This window comes from Mesoplodon mirus, assembly GCF_964341445.2.
Source record: "Mesoplodon mirus genome assembly, chromosome: 15".
Lineage (NCBI taxonomy): Eukaryota > Metazoa > Chordata > Mammalia > Artiodactyla > Ziphiidae > Mesoplodon > Mesoplodon mirus.
Genome location: NC_138991.1, coordinates 20,845,282 through 20,863,733, shown reverse-complemented (window position 1 = coordinate 20,863,733; position 18,452 = coordinate 20,845,282). Strand labels below are relative to the sequence as shown.

Below are 18,452 nucleotides of genomic sequence, written 5' to 3'. Positions count from 1 at the left end.
ACAGAGACCTGGTCAAACAGAGTGGTCAGGGGAGGCCAGCTGAGGAGGTGGTCCAGGCTGGACCTGAAGGATGAGATGGAGCCAAGTATTTGAGCAGTTGGAGGCAGGTAGGTGGATGGTAGGAACAGAAGGACTGTGTGTGTACCAGTAATCGATATCACTACAATGCCGACTGGGTACCAGGCAGGAATGGACCTTGTTTGTGGCCCAACACGTGGTGTTTGTATTCACTGGGCCTGGGAGAAATGACCTCTGAGCATATCTATCTACCCCCTTGACTGGCAGACCCTCGGGGACAGGAGCCATGCCTCCCCAGTCTTCCCCCCCTCCCCTCCCCCTTGGGTTCTCTGCCTGGGAATGCTGACTCAATCCCCCCTTCCCCACTGCAGGCATCACCCAAGAGAAAATCAATGAGAAGCGGGCAGCTCCTGAGCAGCAGATGATTTCGGACATTCACTGTATGATTGCAGCCGGCCAGGACCTTGACTGGATAGATGCCCAGGGTGCCACACTGGTGAGGAGAGGGGCCAGGCTGGATTGGGCTGGGGGGTCAGGACCAGAACCCAGATCAGCTAGAACTGAACTGGGCCAGTGCCGGTGGAGGCCAAGCCTATACAGTTGGGGCCTGCCCATGGCTTTGGACCTCCCCCACCTCTTGGGGCCAGGGGTGCCCCTGGAATGTGGGAAGTTAGTAGAGCGGGGCTCAGTGGCTTTGAGAAGCTGGGGCTGGGAGTCGGGAGCCCTGGGTGGGAGGCTTGGCTCTGCCATTCGCCTCTTCTGTCTCTAAGTTTCTCCTTTACCTCAAGCTCCAGGTGTCCATCCTGAGTTCATTATTTCCGCCTCCTCCTGTGATGTCTCCTGCCTAAGGACTGGTGCCCTGTTCATCTGCTCACCCAGGCCATCTTGCTTTGCACTGTTCCTTCCCCTGCCTTAGTGTCCCCTCTCCCACCCCAGTGCTTTGCCTCGCTGGCTGTCCCTGATGTTGCTACAACAGCCTCTCCTCTGGGTTCCCTGACTTCAGAGCCCAGACACCCCCAGGCACCCATTCATCACTGGTTCACCCATCCCTCCATCGGTTCGCCCACCCATCGACGTCCTGTATGCCGCATGCGGGACTAGACCCTGGAGATGGAGAACAATGGAACCTTCTCTCTCTCTCTAATCTGCCTCGTTAGCTCCACTCACCCTTTCAGCTCAAGTGTCAGTGACTTGGGAAACCTTCTTGATCTTTCTTCATAGGCTCTCATAGCATGATACAGCTCGGTATTGCGGAAGGTCTGCTTCTGCAGCCTCTAAACTGAAAATTGGAGCATGGCCTTGGAAGCCCACGCCACCACTCCCAACCTTGCCCATGGCTGGGCCCTGCCCTAGGCTTGTGGTCTGTGTGACCATGAGAACTCAGGGGTTTCAGAATCTTCAGCTCACCAGGTAGAGCTCAGCAGTACCAGGTTCCCTCCCCGTCCCTCAGGCCTGACCTGGTGGCCCAGGTGTGACAACTGGGCTTCTCCTACCTGTTCCTGAGCCCTACCCTCTGCCTCATGCCCTTTTCTTTTTTTTTTTAATTAAAGTTTTTTTAATTTAAAATTTATTTATTTATTTTATAGTTAATTTACAATATTATATTAGTTTTGGGTGTATAACATAGTGTTTCAATATTTTTATAGATTATACTCCATTTAAAGTTCTGACAAAGCAATAGCCAATATTCCCTGTATTGTACAATACATCTTTGTTGCTTATTTATTTTATACATAATAGTTTGTATCTCTCAATCCTCTACCCCATCTTGCCCCTCCCCTGTCCCTCTCTATACTGGTGAGTCTGTTTCTGTTTTGTTATATACATTCATTTGTTTATTTTTTAGATTCCACATATAAGTGATAACATATTTGTCTTTCTCTGTCTGACTTATGTCACTTAAGCATAATACCCTCTAGGTCCATCCACATTGCTGCAAATGGCAGAATTTCATTCTTTTTTATGGCTGAGTAATATTCCATTGTCTGTATATACCACACCTTCTTTATTCATTCATCTTTGATGGACACTTAGTTTGCTTCCATATCTTGGCAACTGTAAATAATGCTGCTATGAACACTGGGGTGCATGTATCTTTTCACATTAGCGTTTTCATTTTCTTTGGATATATACCCAGCAGTGGAATTGCTGTATCCTATGGTAGTTCTATTTTTAGGTTTATGTACCTCATGCCCTTTTCTATGAACAAGGTCCCTGCTCAGATCACCTGCTCAGCCCAGAACTCAAGGATAGATTCATGTAGTTGGATTGAGCACTGCTGCATGAATGCTGTATGAAATCATGGCCAGGCTGTATCAGGGAGTTGCCCACCGTAGCTGGAGCTCCTCTGGGTCTGTGGCTCAGCCCTCTAGACACAGGGGTCTACTCCGCTTGGGCTAGCCTCATAGTGGCTCACCCACATGAGCCGGGCACATACTAGGTCTCAGGTCTTCCCAGTAAAGTGGGGAGATGAATAGTATCTTCCTTAAGCATTGTTGGGAGGACTAAATGAGATTCTGCATGTAGGTGCTCAGCACAGAGTCTGTAAATGCTCAATAGATGCTAATGATTAACACATTATTATTACTAACATTATTACTCTACTGTATATAAAATAGATAAACAACAAGGACCTACTGTATAGCACAGGGAACTATATTCAATATCTTGTAATAACCTATAATGGAGAAGAATCTGAAAAAGAATATATATATATATATGCATGTATGTATAATTGAATGACTTTGTTGTACACCTGAAGCATTGTAAATCAACTGTACTTTAATAAAACAAAAAAACACCAATATTGCTCTCCCAGTCATACCTTTTTATTCCCAGCCATGTATGTGACCCCACAGCTTGTAATGTCTGGCTGTCCAGCTGTGTGTCATTCTCAACCACTGGCAAGCAGCAGATATTTATAAATCAGATAAGGATACCAACTTTCACGTGTGCCTGTACCAGATCACACCCTGAGTCTTTTCTACAAATTAAAACATAAAGGAAAACCTCCATTTGCCAGAACCTTACAGCAACCTGACCCCAGGATGATGCAGCATCTGGCCATCAGGGCTCTGTTGTGAAGGCCGTGCTTTCCCCGTCCCACTGGCTGAGGCTCTGTTGCCCCTGACCTTGGCCCCCCCGAGAGCCCTCTGATTTCCTCCCTGCCTGGCTTCCGCTGGCCTCCTTGGGCTCTTACCTGTCTCCCACCTTGGCTGGGCATTTGGTTTCTCTTTGCCTCGTCTCCTTCTCGCTCCTCCATCCATTCCCACAGTGCATCTTGTCATCACTCATGGCTCTCTAAGGATGTTCATCACTTACTGAGGGTTCATCACGTGCTAAGCACTTTATGTATTTTCTGGGAGATTGGGCAAGTGGACAGCTGAGGTCTGCAAGGTGGTATCCATCACCAGAGGCCTTAAATGGTGCCAGGTAAGAGAGAGGGGGCCTCAACATGAGCTTTCCCTTATTGGATGTATTGGGTACCTGTTGCTGCGTAACATACTAACAAAACATGTAGCATCTCAAAACAACAATAAATATTTATTATCTCACATCGTTTCTGTAGGTCAGGGAATCGGGAGCAGCTTAGCTGGGTGGCCCTAGCATGGAGTCTCTCATGAGGTTACAGTCAAGATGTCAGCCAGGGCTGCAGTCATCTGAAGGCTTGACTGGGGCTGGAGGACTCACTTCCAAAGTGGCGCACTCACACGGCTGCAAGTTAACACTGGCTGTCAGCAGGAGGCCTCAGTTTCTCATCTCTTAGTCTGTCTCCTTAGGGCTGCTTAAGGGTCCTCACAACATGATGGCTGCCTCCTCCTAGAGTGACTGATGCAAGAGAGCCTAAGCTGGAAGCAGCAATGACGTTTATAACCTCAGAAATCACACACCACCACTTCACCACATCCTATTTGTTAGAAGTGAGTCACTTGTTCTGGCCCACATTCAAGGAGGGAGGCATTAAGCTTCATTTTTTTTTTAATTAAAAAAATTTTGTTTTTGGCTGCACCACGTGGCTTGTGGGATCTTAGTTCCCCGACCAGGGATTGAACCCAGGCCCTTGGCAGTGAAAGCACGGAGTCCTAACCACTGGACCACAGGGAATTCTCTAAGCTTCATCTTTTAAAGAGAGATGTGTCAAAGAACTGGTAGACATACTTTAAAACCACCCTATTGGACCTCTGAGACCCCTTCTAAAGGGCTCAATGAAGAGTAGGGACTCAGTAAATGCTGTTGCCATAACTATAGGGCTTGAAGATGGGAGAAAGGCTCGCCTGTCTGCTTTACCTTCTAGTTCCATGTTGCAGACTTGTTAATGCTCTGTAACGTGGCTGGTATTTCCACCTCATTCTATTCCATTCTGCTGGTCCCAAGTATGATCTGGGACTTGGGTCAGGGAACGGGCTCTCCTGCCTCCAAATGAGGGACCAGCCCCATGGGGAATGCTCACGTCTTTCCTCTCCTTCAGCTGCACATAGCTGGAGCCAATGGATACCTGCGGGCAGCCGAGCTCCTCCTGGACCACGGGGTGCGCGTGGATGTGAAGGACTGGGATGGCTGGGAACCCCTGCACGCGGCTGCCTTCTGGGGACAGGTAGTTGTCACCCACAGGGCTGTGAAGGAGGCCAGCACAGGGTCAACCTGCTGTCCTTTGGGCTGGAAGTTGGTTCAAAAGAACACAAGACCCACTTAGGGTGTTGGCTACGGCTAGTATGTGGGATAAGAAAAGACCTAGGGAGTTTGCAAAAACGATTGGCGAGTTGTGTCCTAGCAAGACGACAATCCAATTTGCTGGGAAATTCCCCACATTTCTGCCTTGAATAGTTTCTCCATTTGTTTCCCAGATAGAAATCTCTGTGGCTTTCACCATTCCTCTTTAAACACCTGACAGCTCTGGAGTTATAGCTGACTCCTTCTTCTGTCCCTTGGTATGGCCCAGACACGCTGGAGGAGGTGTCAAGCCAATTGCATTTGCCGGGATTCCTGGCTTTAGGGGGCAGAGCCTTCCCTGGGAGTCAACTTTGCCCCACCATTCTTTGGATCACATCCTAAGAAGCTTTGAACACTCTCTCCACCTCCTAGGCTTTCTGAGCCCTGGGCAGGGGGGAACCTCGGCTTCTTCCTGTGTTTCAGATGCAGATGGCAGAGCTATTGGTGTCCCATGGGGCCAGTCTCAGTGCTAGGACATCCATGGATGAGATGCCAATAGGTAAGTTCAGGACAACACGTGGTATATACATAAGCATTCATCGATTTTTTGATGAATAGAGGATAAAAGGTTAAATATATGGTTGGATAGATGGTGGGTTGGTGTGTGGATGGATAGTTGGATGAATGAATAAATTAATGGGTGGTAGATTGATGGATGGATGGATAAGTGGATGAATGTATGTATGAATGAATAAGAGGATGGGTGGGTAGAGGATGAGTCTATGGATGGGTGACTGGTTCAGCGAATAGGCAGACGGCTGAATTAAAGGATGAGGTGGATTGAGTGGGTAGGGATGTATGATTTCAGCATCTTTTCATAAGTTCTTGCTTGGGCTACATGGGGTACCTGCTTGATTCTCTTGATACTTTTTGTGGGGAATTAGTGTCTCCTCTTGGAAGCAATCAAAGGTGTCTGAATCCTTCAGTCATAACTGGGAATTGGGACTGTACATGGGACGTGGGTTTCCTCTTACACTCCTCTAAGGACTGAGTCGTAGCCCAGGAAATAAGGCTGGCACTGTTTTCTCCCCTCCTCCCATGTCCCAAAAGATGCTGGGAGTTTTCAGTGGGTTGGCGTGGCAGCTCCTCTGGTCTGGAGGGCCCTCAGGGGCCACAGCCCCCTGCACTATCCCCCACCATGGGCTCCTTTGCCCCTTCAGACCTGTGTGAAGAGGAGGAGTTCAAGGTACTGCTGTTGGAGCTAAAACACAAGCACGACGTGATCATGAAGTCGCAGTTGAGGCACAAGTCATCCTTGAGCAGGAGGACGTCCAGTGCGGGCAGCCGCGGGTGAGTCAGGGGCAGGGCAGCCGGGGCGCCCGAGGATGCTCCCACCCATGGCTCCTGGATGCAGCCTCTCAGCATCCCCCCTCCCCAACTCCCCGTAGGAAGGTGGTGCGTCGAGCCAGCCTGTCGGACAGAACCAACCTGTACAGGAAGGAGTACGAGGGAGAGGCCATACTATGGCAGCAGAGGAGCGCAGCCGAGGATCAGCGGACCTCCACCTACAATGGGGACATCAGGGAGACCAGGACAGACCAAGAGAATAAGGACCCGGTGAGTGCCTGCCTCCTGCCCGGCCCCGCTCTTGGTCACTGCCGTGGGAGGGGGACAGGGCCCCAGCCTGGTGTTGCTTCTTCATCTCAGAGCCTTCAGAGGGAGGTCAGCTGGCCAGTGCCCTTAAACCAGCTGGATCCTGTCTGATGTGGGCAGCTACTGTGGTTAATGGGGCAAGCATAGGGTGTGTTCTTGTCGGAGCTGGGAGACTTGCACACAGTAGGGACTCATAATTGCCAGGGAGTGAGTGATCACCATGTGCCTGCTTGGGCTCCAGCAGGAGAGAGATTTAGTTCTGGGCTTCCCAGAAGAAAGATTTAGTAGGGCAGCCACCCTGGGAGAGAGGGCACTACAACTTCTTCGGGGGAAATATAACAAGATGTTGAGAATTGTGTTGAGACATCAGGTTGGAAGAAAATTTTTGAAAAATAGTAAGGGGCTGGCAGGACGTCTAAGAAGCCGGCTCCAGGAGGAGCCAATGGTCTGGGCATTAAACCGCTTTCCTAAGAGGATGCTGTAGTAGTTCCTGAGAGCTGCTGTAACGAACGACTGCCAACTTGGTGGCTTGAAGCAACAGAAATGTGTTCTCCCCCAGTTCTGGAGGCCAAGCCTAAAAATCAAGGTGTCAACAGGGTTGGCTCCTTCTGGGGTCTCAGAAGGGAAATCTGTTCCATGCCTCTCTCCTAGCTTTTGACGGCTCAGACATTCCTTGGCTTTTTGCTAGCAGGCCTCCAGTCACTGCCTCTGTCTTCACATGGCCTTCCTTGTATATGTGTGTGTATCTCTCTTTTCTCTTAGAAAGATACCAGTCATTGGATTAGGGCCCACCCTCATCCAGTATGACCTCATCTTTTTTTTTTTTTTCCTAACATCTTTATTGGAGTATAATTGCTTTACAATGTTGTGTTAGTTTCTGCTGTATAACAAAGTGAATCCGCTATACGTATACATATACCCCCATATCCCCTCCCTCTTGCGTCTTCCTCCCACCCTATCCCACCCCTCTAGGTCTCATCCAATGTGACCTCATCTTAATTGAACTGATTACACCTGCAAAGACCCTACTTCCAAATAAGGTTACATGCAGAGATGTGGGGTGGGTATGAGTTTTGGGGGGACACTATTCGATTCAGTACCGATACACTCAGGTCCATGCATGGCTGCAGCCTTGCTGAGAGGAGTGAGCAGGTTTGGGACCAGAGCAGAATTGCTGGGGACAAGAAGGAAGAGGCTGACCATACCAGTAGGGGTCTGCCTTTGTGGTTCTCCCATTACACGATGAGCAGCTGAAAACATTTCTAGCAAGTGTTGCTTTGGAGAGATGCAAAATGTCTCAGTGGGGCCCTGCTTCCCTGCCTGAAAGGTCACATGAGGGCTTGTCTTGCCAGCTGGAGAGAAGGCACCTATTCGAGATAATCCCCATCAAAGCACTGGCTGGGATGAAGCCGGCACACGTGGAGCTTTTGTCTTCCTTCTTCCCTAAGCTTGGGAGTTGGGAGAGAAAAGAGTTGTAGATCAAAATCGAATCACATTTCAAATGCCTCCCAGCTAGGCTTTAATTATTTTTTCTTTGTGATTGATGTGTAACTTGTGTAAGATACACAAATCTTAAATGAATTTTTCAATAAACTTACAAACACATACCTTCCGATGAAAGTATAGAGCATTTTTGTCATCCCAGAAGGCTCCCATGTTCCCTTTTCCAAGGACTTCTCCCACCCCAAAGGTAGCCACTGTTTAACTTGGAGCACTAAAGATTAGTTTTGCACCTGCATCTGCATATGAATGGACCCAGGGAGTCTATGGTCCTTTGTGTTTGGTTTCTTTGTGTCTCCGAGATTCCTCCACGTGGTGGCATTCAGCAGCAGTTCATTCTTTTTCATTGCTCCGTAAATTCTATTATTTACATATTCTACAATTTATGTGTCCATTCGTCCGTTGGTGGACATTTGGGTTGTTTCCAGCTTGGGCTATTTTGAATAAAGCTGCTCCAAACATCCTTGTATGTGTCTTTTGGTGGACACAAGCACTGTTTTCTGTAGGGTATTTACCAAGGAATGCGGTATGAGTCACGGGGTAGGCGATATGTACCTTTCAAAGATCCGGCCAAGCAGTTTTCCAAAGCAGTTGTACCTGTCTGCTCTCCCTTCAGCAGTGAATGCGCCTTTCTTGCCCGCCGTTGGTATAGTTAGTTCTTTTCGTGTGAGCCATCCTGGTGGGGTTACTGTGTAGCTCAAATTTTTAATTTGTTTTTCCCTGATGGTGGATGATGTTGAATATTTTCTTATGCTTATTGGCCAACTGATTATCTCTTTGTGCTTCATCTGTTCTTTAGCCCTTTTTTATTGGGTTGTTTATCTTTTCCTTATTGATTCATAGAAGAGACTGAGATTCTTAAAGAAAGCCTCAGGGAATCAACCACCCCTCCTCCACGCCTGCTCCTTTCCGTGTGTTTATTCAGATCTCACAGGCCCCAGGATTCTCTCAGAAGTGCTCATTGATGTAGAATTTCATGAACCATTAGCCCTGTAGGGAATAGGGTGGGGGGATAGGGATGCTGGAGACCAGCCTGAGTTAGGCCTGAGTTTGTTGTTGTTGTTAATTTCTGGAGATTCCTCATCAAGGCTCCAGTTTGTTTGGAGTTGAGTGAAGGCAATCAGATGGGCCACTTGGCCTCAGGGGCTGAGGTTTCAGACCAGGGAGGAGAAGACAGGGTACAGAGATGGCATAGCCAGAAGCAGGCAGTCCTCTCCCAGGTGCTCAGAAGTCCTGTCCCAGGGAAACTGTCAGGGCCCAGGGTCCCTGTCCCAGCCCCAGAGGGAACAAGGAGATCACAGGATACAGCTACAAAGCTCAAAGCTCCTTCCTTTTTTGTTCCTACTACCTTTCAAGGTCTTAGGTGCTGTCAAGGACGTGATAGTCTATAAGGTAGGGATTCTCAAAGTGTGGTCCCTGGACCAGCAGTGTCAGTGTCACCTGGGAACTTGTTAGAAATGCAGATTTCTCAGTCCCCGCCCCAGATGTACCAAATCATAATCCCTGGGGCTGGGGCCCAGCACTCTGTGTTTCAACCAGCCCTCCAGAGGATTATGATGCATGCGCGAATTTGAGAACCACTGATCTAAGGGAGTATTTGCTCAGCCTGACTCCCAAGTCAGGTTTCTGCCAAGGCTCTGTGCTGTTAACCCCCAGGGCTGGCTTGGGTACATAGTTTTGGCAGAGCCGATTCACTGATAGCAGGCACAGCAGTAGTAAGACAACACCGTCTCTTCAACCAGTGGTTCACACTCTTAACAAGAAAATCACCTTGGGGCGGTGTTTTGTTTTTGTTTTTAAAAAACCTGATGTCCAGGATGCAGTCCCAACTGATTAAATCAGAATCTCCAGGCTTGGGACTCAGGCATTGTATTAATTAATTAATTAATTAATTAATCTTTGGCTGCATTGGGTCTTCATTGTTGCGCGCGGGCTTTCTCTAGTTGCGGCGAGCAGGGGCTACTCTTGGCTGCAGTATGCGGGCTTTTCATTGCGGTGGCTTCACTTGTTGTGGAGCACGGGCGCGTGGGCTTCAGTAGTTGTGGCGCGCGGGCTCAGTAGTTGTGGCTCGCGGGCTCTAGAGCGCAGGCTCAGTAGTTGTGGTGCACGGGCTTAGTTGCTCCGTGACATGTGGGATCTTCCTGGACCAGAGATTGAATGCTTGTCACCTGCATTGGCAGGTGGATTCTTAACCACTGCACCACCAGGGAAGTCCCTATTTATCTATTTAATGAATAGACTTTATGTATTTATTTACTTTTTGACTAGTTTTAGGTTTACAGAAAAATAAGTGGGGGGACTTCCCTGGCGGTCCAATGGTTAAGACTCCACACTTCCACTGCAGGGGTATGGGTTTGATCCCTGGTCGGGTAACTAAGATCCCACGTGCTGCGATACAGCCAAAAAAAAAAAAAAAAGAAAAATAAGTGGGAAGTACAGACAGTTCCAATATACCCTTGTTATCATGCCCCCCTGTTTCCACTATTATTAACCTCTTGCTTTAGTGTAGTTTACACGTTATCATTGATGAGCCAGTATTGATACATTATATTAACTAAAGTCCATAGTTTCCATTAGGGTTCACTTTTCTGGTTGTACGTTCTATGAATTTTAACAAACATATAATGTCATGTGTCCATTATTAAAGTGTCATACAGAATAGTTCCATTGCCCTAAAAATCCCTGATGCTCTCTATTCATCCCTTCCCAACCCCAGGCAATCACTGATCTTTTTACCGTCTCCAAAGTTTTGCCTTTTCCAAAATCATGCAGTATGTTGATTGAATCACACAGTATGTTGCTTTTCAGTTTGGCATTGTATAAGTGTTTAAAATCTCCCAGATGATTCCAATATGCACTCAAGGCTGAGAACGAGTGTCTTCCATCCCTGCTACTCAAATTATTCGCAGGAACTTGTTAGAAATGCTGAAATTTGGGTCCCAACCCAGACCTAGTGAATCAGAATATACATTTTAACAAGAGCCCCAGGTGACTCATATGCACATGAAAGTATGAGAAGCACTGATTTAGACCATCAAGAATCTGCATCCTCCCATCCCATATGTCATCAGTTTGCCTGCACAGTTCAGAAGAAGCCACTGAACAAACAGAAGAAAGACACACACATAAATGGAAACTTTCTATGGGAAGCATCCCTCTCCTTACCATATTTTAATCTAATTATATATTTCTTGGAAATCTTTCCAAGAAATCAGATTCTTGGAATCACAAGTCAGCACATAGAGACTTTCTTCATTTTTTCCTACCAGCTCCAGAACAGCCTAATACAAGTACTTGCCATAATTTCCCACCTGCCTAATGATGGTTTTCATGCTCCCCTGAGGGAATCTATCTGTGAAACAAAGTCCTAGAAATGGGCATGCTTGTGCAAAGTATATATTTTTCTTAAAAAACAAATTTTTTTTTTTTTTTGGTGGATGGTGTGGCATTATCCTCCAAAGAAGTTGTGGCAGTTGACACTCCTGTCTACTTCCCACACCCTTGCAAGCACTGAATAATAACAAACTTTAAAAATATTTGTCGGGAATTCTCTGGCAGTCCAGTGGTTAGGACTCTGCGCTTTCACTGCCGAAGGCCCGGGTTTGATCCCTGGTCAGGGAACTGAGATTCCACAAGCCACTCAGTACGCTTCCCCGCCAACCAAAAAAAAAATTTGTTGGGACTTCCATGGTGGTCCAGTGGTTAAGAATCCACCTTCCAATGTAGGAGACAGAGGTTCGATCCCTGGTCAGGATCCGGGCAACTAAGCCCGCATGCCACAACTACTGAGCCCACGTACCGCAACCAAGACCCGACGCAGCCAAAAAATAAATAATAAATAAATAGATAAATATTTTTAAAAAATTTGTCAATGTGATGGGTAAAAATGATATTTTGTTGTTTAAATTTTTATGTCATTAACTATTTGTGAGATTGAATGTTTTTCCTATATTTATATGCTATATAGATCTACATTTTGCTGTGATCTGCATATTAATGTCCTTTGCCTGTTTTTTCTGTTGGGTAGTTGGGCTTTTTCAAATGGACTTTTAAGAGCTCTTTATACATTTGGAAATTAGTCCCTTTTCTGTCTTATAGGTTGTAAATATATTTCTAGTTTTTCATGTGTCTTTGGACTTTGTGATTTTTGCTATGCTTTATCTTTTTGTCACTGTCAGATGAATCTACCTTTTAGTCATAGCTTCTAGGCTGCAGCCACTTTTAAAGCTCTTATTACCCAGGGATTTCTAGGTATAAAGGATCTCTGGGTAAGAGCCTCTTCCATTTGTGGTGGAGATATACCGGGGGCTAAGAGGAAGAAGTACAAGTGACCAAAAACCCAACTGAAATCGACTTTTACACAAAAAAGAGATGCATTGGCTTCTGTAACTGGGAAGTCTGGGGCCAAGTGGATCCAGGGGCTCAAAACATGTCATCAGGATGCAGTCTCTCTCTCTCAGTCTCTGTTTCTCTCTCAGTCTTCCTTAGGTGCCGGCTTCACAGCCAACTAGACCCTTTGAAACGGTATCTCCCCAGTACATCAATCTTACCAGCGTAGTTCCTACAGAAATCGATCTGCTCTTTCCCAGCTTTTCTAGCACAAGTCCCAGGGTTGAGTTTCACTGAACCAATTTCAGTCAGGAACCCACCCCTGAATCAATTCCTGTAGGGAGTTTATTGATTGGCCAGGCCTGGGGTCATGGTCTTTCGCCGGGAGCAAAGGTGGCAAAACCCATAGATTGGTGAGTTCCCCAAAGGAAAATAGAAGTCTTATTACCCAGGTAGGGAAAACGGATGAGGACAGGCCCAAACAATCATGCTTTCAGCAGAGGCACAAGTGGGGTATGGGTTCAGATCTTCCAGCCAGCTGGTAACGTTGTCCTTCTCACCCTCAAGAACCCCAGGCTAGAGAAGCCCGTGCTGCTCTCCGAGTTTCCTACCAAGATCCCACGAAGTGAAATGGACATGCCTGTTGAGAACGGCCTCCGGGCTCCGGTCAGCACCTACCAGTATGCGCTGTCCAACGGGGACGTCTGGAATGTGCATGAGGTGCCAGACTACAACATGGCCTATGGCAACCCTGGCATGGCCGATGCCACCCCGCCCTGGAGTGGCTACAAGGAACAGAGCCCCCAGACGCTTCTGGAGCTGAAGCGGCAGCGGGCTGCAGCCAAGCTGCTCAGCCACCCCTTCCTGAGCACCCATCTGGGTAGCGGCATGGCCAGGACGGGTGAGGGCAGCAGCGAAGGCAAGGCCCCCTTGATCGGAGGCAGAACTTCCCCGTACAGCAGCAATGGGACCTCGGTGTATTACACGGTCACCAGTGGAGACCCCCCACTCTTGAAGTTCAAGGCCCCCATGGAGGAAATGGAGGAGAAGGTCCATGGCTGCTGCCGCATCTCCTAGTCCCTGAGGGATGGAGGGGAGGGATGCTTTGGGGAGAGGGTCCCTGGAATCCAGGCCAGCCCAGCAGCCCCGGCTGGGGAGGCTTCAGAGGGCAGCTGGGGGGATGGGCTCTGCTTTCCAGAGGAACGCTAACCTCACCTCTCAGCAAGCTGCCCATAGCATCACCACATCCCATGGTTCTGCTTCTTGCTGCATTGTCTGCCATCAAAAACAAGGCCCATAGTGGCTTCCTGACTCATCCTGCTGTCAGATTTCGGGAGGGCGGGCTGGGATTCCAGTTCTGTTGTTGGTAAAGGCTTCTCTGGACCAGTACTCACATGTGACATATCAGTACACACACACACACGCACACACAATCAACATGTGTAGGGATGACACAGCTGGGCTCATGGGAAGCAGGTGGGACTGAGGATTTGTGGGCTCTTCCCAAGAGGACTGAAGTTAAGACTCAGAGTTTTGTCGCCACTGCCAACATGGCTTTAGCAGGGGAGGAGGCCTGCTAAGCTGATACCTGTCAGCCTGCCCAGAGCCCTACCAGGGTTTGGTATCGTCATCCACATCCGGCAGGAACAGGAGGTCCTCTCTGCGTCCAGAGGGAACTATGCGCCCATGTGGGGTGGATGACGCGGGCGTAGGCCTGCTCCCCACAGCCTTGCTCGTGCCAAGTGCCAGCTGTGTGAGTGCCCAGGGGCCAAGGTGGAAAACCTGGCTATTCCAAATCATATTTTGCTCTTGGGTGGAAGCATCAAAAAATGGAGGGGAGGGGGCTTCCCTGGTGGCGCAGTGGTTGAGAGTCCGCCTGCCAATGCAGGGGACACGGGTTCGTGCCCCGGTCCGGAAAGATCCCACATGCCGCGGAGCAGCTGGGCACGTGAGCCATGGCCACTGGGCCTGCGCGTCCGGAGCCTGTGCACCGCAATGGGAGAGGCCACAACAGTGAGAGGCCCGCGTACCACAAAAAAAAAAAAAAAAAAAAAAGGAGGGGAGAGAGAACAAAGGTAGTGTTTCCAAAAGTGCATTTGATGAAAGAATTCTTTTAGGCTACAAAGCTCCAGGTTGGGAAGGGGATCCACTGAATTCGCTTTCTTTCCTGAGCAGTATCACAATCACTAGGTTTTACTGACTGGTATTGGACAAATGAAGCTAAGCGAGAAACTTCAGTTGGAAGGGCTTTTCCAGGGAGAGAGGTGAATTCATGTTGTTAATTTCTGCAGACATCTCTGGTAACCATGACAGAGCCCAGCGCTCTGGCCAACCTTTGTGAATATTCGGCTGATTTCAGTCCAGCCTGTCTCAGCCTGCCCTCCTCAGACTAAGCCATCAGAGTGAGCAGTTGGGGGGCTGCTGGGGCCCCTACCTCTCCCAGAGTGAATGCACAGCACTCCCAGCCCAGCTTTGCTTTTTCTGGAATGCTTGGTGGAACGGGTTTGCCAGTTGGCCCTTGTGAGTTCCTGTCTGGCCCGGGGCCTCCCATCCTGCTCCTGCCAGAGTGGTGACAGCCCAAGGCTGAAAATCCAAGGTGCACGTGGTCCAACACCCTGCGCTGCATTCAGGAGAGCGGTGGTGGGGCTGTAGTTGCGTCTTGCCCCAGCTCTACTATTTCATAGCCCCAGTCTTTCTGATGCTGGGGAGGGAAGCCTATGAGGGACAGGCTGCCTGCCACCTCTCCACTGCATTCTCTCACGAGCCCCTTTGAAATTGTTGCCCATGAGTTGGGCGCTGTCTGCGGGCTCAGCCAAAACCTTCTGGTATAACTAACGAACTGCAGGTTTGTTTCCTGCTCTGTGCACCCTTTACTTGTCTAAAACTACCTCTTTAGAGCTCTGAAGGGGCCCCTGAGGTCCAGATTCTGGAATCTGGGGGACAAATCTGGGTTTCCTTTAACCCTTTTCTTTCTGAGCTTATGAGAAATTCTCACCGAGGGACATCTGGGCCAGAGGCTGGGGCTGCAGGAGCCCCCCTGTGCCACAGTCCTAGTAATGTTTGTCCCGGTCCTCCACTGTGGCCGCCATGGCTCCCATAGCCCAGAGGCAGAGCTGGATCCCAAGGGCCTTGCTGATGCTTTACCAGGAGCAGGGCAGCTGGGTCAGAGAACAGTGCTCCTGGATGCAGGGAGAGTCACAGCACCAGGCCACTCCCATCCCAGCTCCAGGACAGATCCAGTCCAGGGTGGAAAGGCAGGCCAGGCGACTGCAGACAGGTGTGGGTGACACCTGCCACATCCCTGGGGTCTGGGGCTGACTCTCCATCATCTCATCCTATGGCTGGAGCAGGGCAGGGATGATTCAAAACACACATACCTTTTAGGCTTTAAACTAGTGTTCAGATCAGACTGACACTGAAATTCCTCTTGAGCCCACTTGAGCTGCAAGCTGGGAGGTGCTGAGGGAAGACACACGCTCCTAGGAGAGAGCTGTGTACGTTTTCAGATCTGTTTGCTCAGGGGCCAGAGACTGAAGGTATTTATTGCCCGCTCTGAGCCCTTCTGGCTACTCCCTCCTTCCTCCTTTGCTTCCTGCCTCCTGGGCCATTCCTCTCCCACCCAGAAGGCTGGGAGTCCCAGCTGATCCCCTAACAGGAGCCAACGGCAGACTCTTGGGCTTTAGCTCATGTTTTCAGTCGGGGATAAACCATTCCCTTCAGGTACCTGGGGGAACTTTCCCTGTGGGTCTCCTCGGTGTCGAGGGACAAGCTGGGGCCAAGGTCATTCATTTATTCACTCATGTAGTTTATTGAGTAGCTGTGACTCACCAGGCACTGTATTAGGTTCCAGGGATAAAGGAGGAATGAGAGAGTGAGGAGAGTGCTCTTTACAGTTCTCATCCTTTGAGGACCATGAGCATCAGCAGCCCCGTTCAGTTCACCTGAGACAGAAGGTCTGCATCCTAGTCCAGCAACCCTTTGCTTTTCTGCTCCTAGAATCCCTAGCGTATGAATTCCTTTAGCTGGGAAGCTGCTGACATCGCCACCCCTGGATAACATTTGCCACTAAATGGAGATGCTGGATCTTGGGTTCCAGGCAGATACCATCCCAAGTCCACCTGGGACTTTCAAGGATAACTGCCTTTAGGCCAGCATCTTTCAGCCACTGTAGAATACCAGTTTGAAGTCAGTGTCTAGAAGAACAAGGAGTCTGGAATTTGTTGCCAAATGCATCTCAGGTTCTTAAGCTCATTGTCTCTTCCTCATTTTTGCTCATTTATTACCTAGTCCTGCCCCACCAACGGATATTGGGAGGAAAAGGAGCTTCTCCTTTAATATCGAAAGCTTTCCTCATGAGTCTGCCTCTATTCCTGGCAGGTGTGGATCAAGGAGCAGGGAGAAAGCTGGCAAGGTCGACCAGATGCCCAGCTCCCGCTTAGACCCAGGTCTGGTGGCAGTTCCTGGCAGATTAAAGGAGGCTACTTCTAAAGCATGTGCCACGTGGCTCCCTGTGAGCTCTGGCCCTTGCTCCCACCTTATGCCCCAAACAACTGAAAATTGGTGGCTCTCACCAGAGAGTGAGTTTCTGGCCTGAGAGTAGCTCCAGGAAGTTGAGTGCACCCTCAGCCCAGGTCTTCTGAAGACTTCAGGATGTAGTTCTCCATCAAATATGCAGCATTGGTGAAACTGCTCTGTACTGTTTGATCAATTTCAATAGGCTTAGAAAAGTTAACAAAGCTGTGTCCCCTGTCCTACCCACCAGTTTGCTGGCCTTGTAATGAGACCATTTTGGTTCTTGGTGTCAGATATCTTTTGATCTTGAGGTCTCCCTCCCACTTGCTTTCCCAGAGCAGAATACTGGGACACTTTCCAGAAGGGCGCTCCTTACAGGATGCCCAGAAGGACTGTATTTAACTCTTGCTATTGTGGCTTGGGGACAGCCTCCCCTCCCCCAGGGCACATAAGAGCAAAGAGTCATGTAGTCAGTGGGTGACTCCACAGAAGTGACCGCCTCTGCTAGAAGCTTTCCTCGACAGTCTCTTGTTGGCCAGTTGGCCGGAGGGCCTGCTTCCCATGGGCATTGCAAGTGCCACAGTGCGGGGCCTGGCTCTGTGCACCCAGGAAAAGTCTGCAGACCCACAGCCCTCCGCAATAATTCACCAGACCAGAAGCCACTGATGTACAGAGAACATTTAAGAAAAATGTATTTTATGTGAAAAAAAAAGTGAAAACTCTGTATACTGTATCAGCAGCTTTGTGTAAAAATGGCAATCAAGAGAGTCTAATATATTTAAAACTTTTTTAAAAAAAAATCCTTGTGGATCTTTGATATTGTATTGAAGTAACATCCAGGTAGCACCACGCCATGCGGCAGTGGTGAGCCCCGTGTTCGAGAGTGTGGCTCGACCACATCCCAGAGGGGCGCCCCCCTGGAGTTGCTTCCAGCTGCCAAGGCCTGTGACAGAATTCGCTGTTAAGAGTTTTTAATTAAGATTATTAAATTCCTTTTAATAACACCTGTTTAGTGTGGCTGTGGTCATTGCTATGAGCTCGCTTGAACCCTAATGATTTGAATTCACAAAACGGTAGTGCCTGGGATAAAGGGCAGGGGAGGGCTCCAGGTCCCTGATCCCACAACAGAGGGCTCTCCCAGTTGGCCCCTGAATCAGAGGGAGCTCTGAGGGCTCAGATACAGAGAGGTATCTTTCTAGACTGCAAGAAGGTGAAACCTGGTGAAGTCAAGAAAAGAAGGGTGGTTGAAAATGAGCTTCACTCTGTCAAATGCTTCTTTTGAAATTAACATGGAGCCCTATAATAGCTCATATAACATTTTTCCCCACACTTTCAAATGGTTGTCTGATGACACATTTTTATGTAACAGGGCTGCCCTTCTCTTCTGTTCTCTTCTTGGAGTGCACTGACCTGTCCTATCCTCTTCCCCCACTCCACCCCAGTCCTTCTCCTCATACAGTTTATAGTGGGGAAGTAAAATACTACATACTACTTCCCATTATTATAACAATTCAGCAGGTGAGACCGTGGTTATTCTCACTTCTGACCTTAGGCAATGGAGAGATTGACAAACTCTAGGATTGCACAGTCCCAGACAGTGGTCATTGTTTTCATCGCCTACAGAAGTTGGCTGGTGTCTTGGAAGAGGATGAAAAAGGATGCTGTCTTGGACCCTTCTGGATGCTGGCTGCCAGAGCAGGGACACATAGAAATCTCCACACCTGGGCTTGAAAAATTTCATAAACAGGCTGGGTATGGGGAGAGAGGGGAAGAAAGGAAGTATCTTTGTA

General features: G+C 48.7%; 1 protein-coding gene across 3 annotated transcripts in view; it reads left to right on the top strand.

The window, feature by feature from the left end:
* PPP1R16B (protein phosphatase 1 regulatory subunit 16B) overlaps window positions 1-17,666 on the top strand; it is a 103,245-nt gene extending 85,579 nt beyond the window's left edge. For 2 of the 3 annotated variants that reach the window (XM_082645567.1, XM_082645566.1), the window contains 6 exons: window positions 390-514; window positions 4,487-4,612; window positions 5,152-5,227; window positions 5,889-6,018; window positions 6,117-6,285; window positions 12,718-17,666. In XM_082645567.1, the coding sequence (XP_082501693.1) occupies window positions 390-514; window positions 4,487-4,612; window positions 5,152-5,227; window positions 5,889-6,018; window positions 6,117-6,285; window positions 12,718-13,227 (1,136 nt within the window). In that variant the 3' untranslated portion in view covers window positions 13,228-17,666. The remainder of the gene's footprint in view (window positions 1-389; window positions 515-4,486; window positions 4,613-5,151; window positions 5,228-5,888; window positions 6,019-6,116; window positions 6,286-12,717) is intronic. The other variant, XR_014296116.1, reaches the window with a different exon arrangement.
* Window positions 17,667-18,452: the final 786 nt, after the last annotated feature.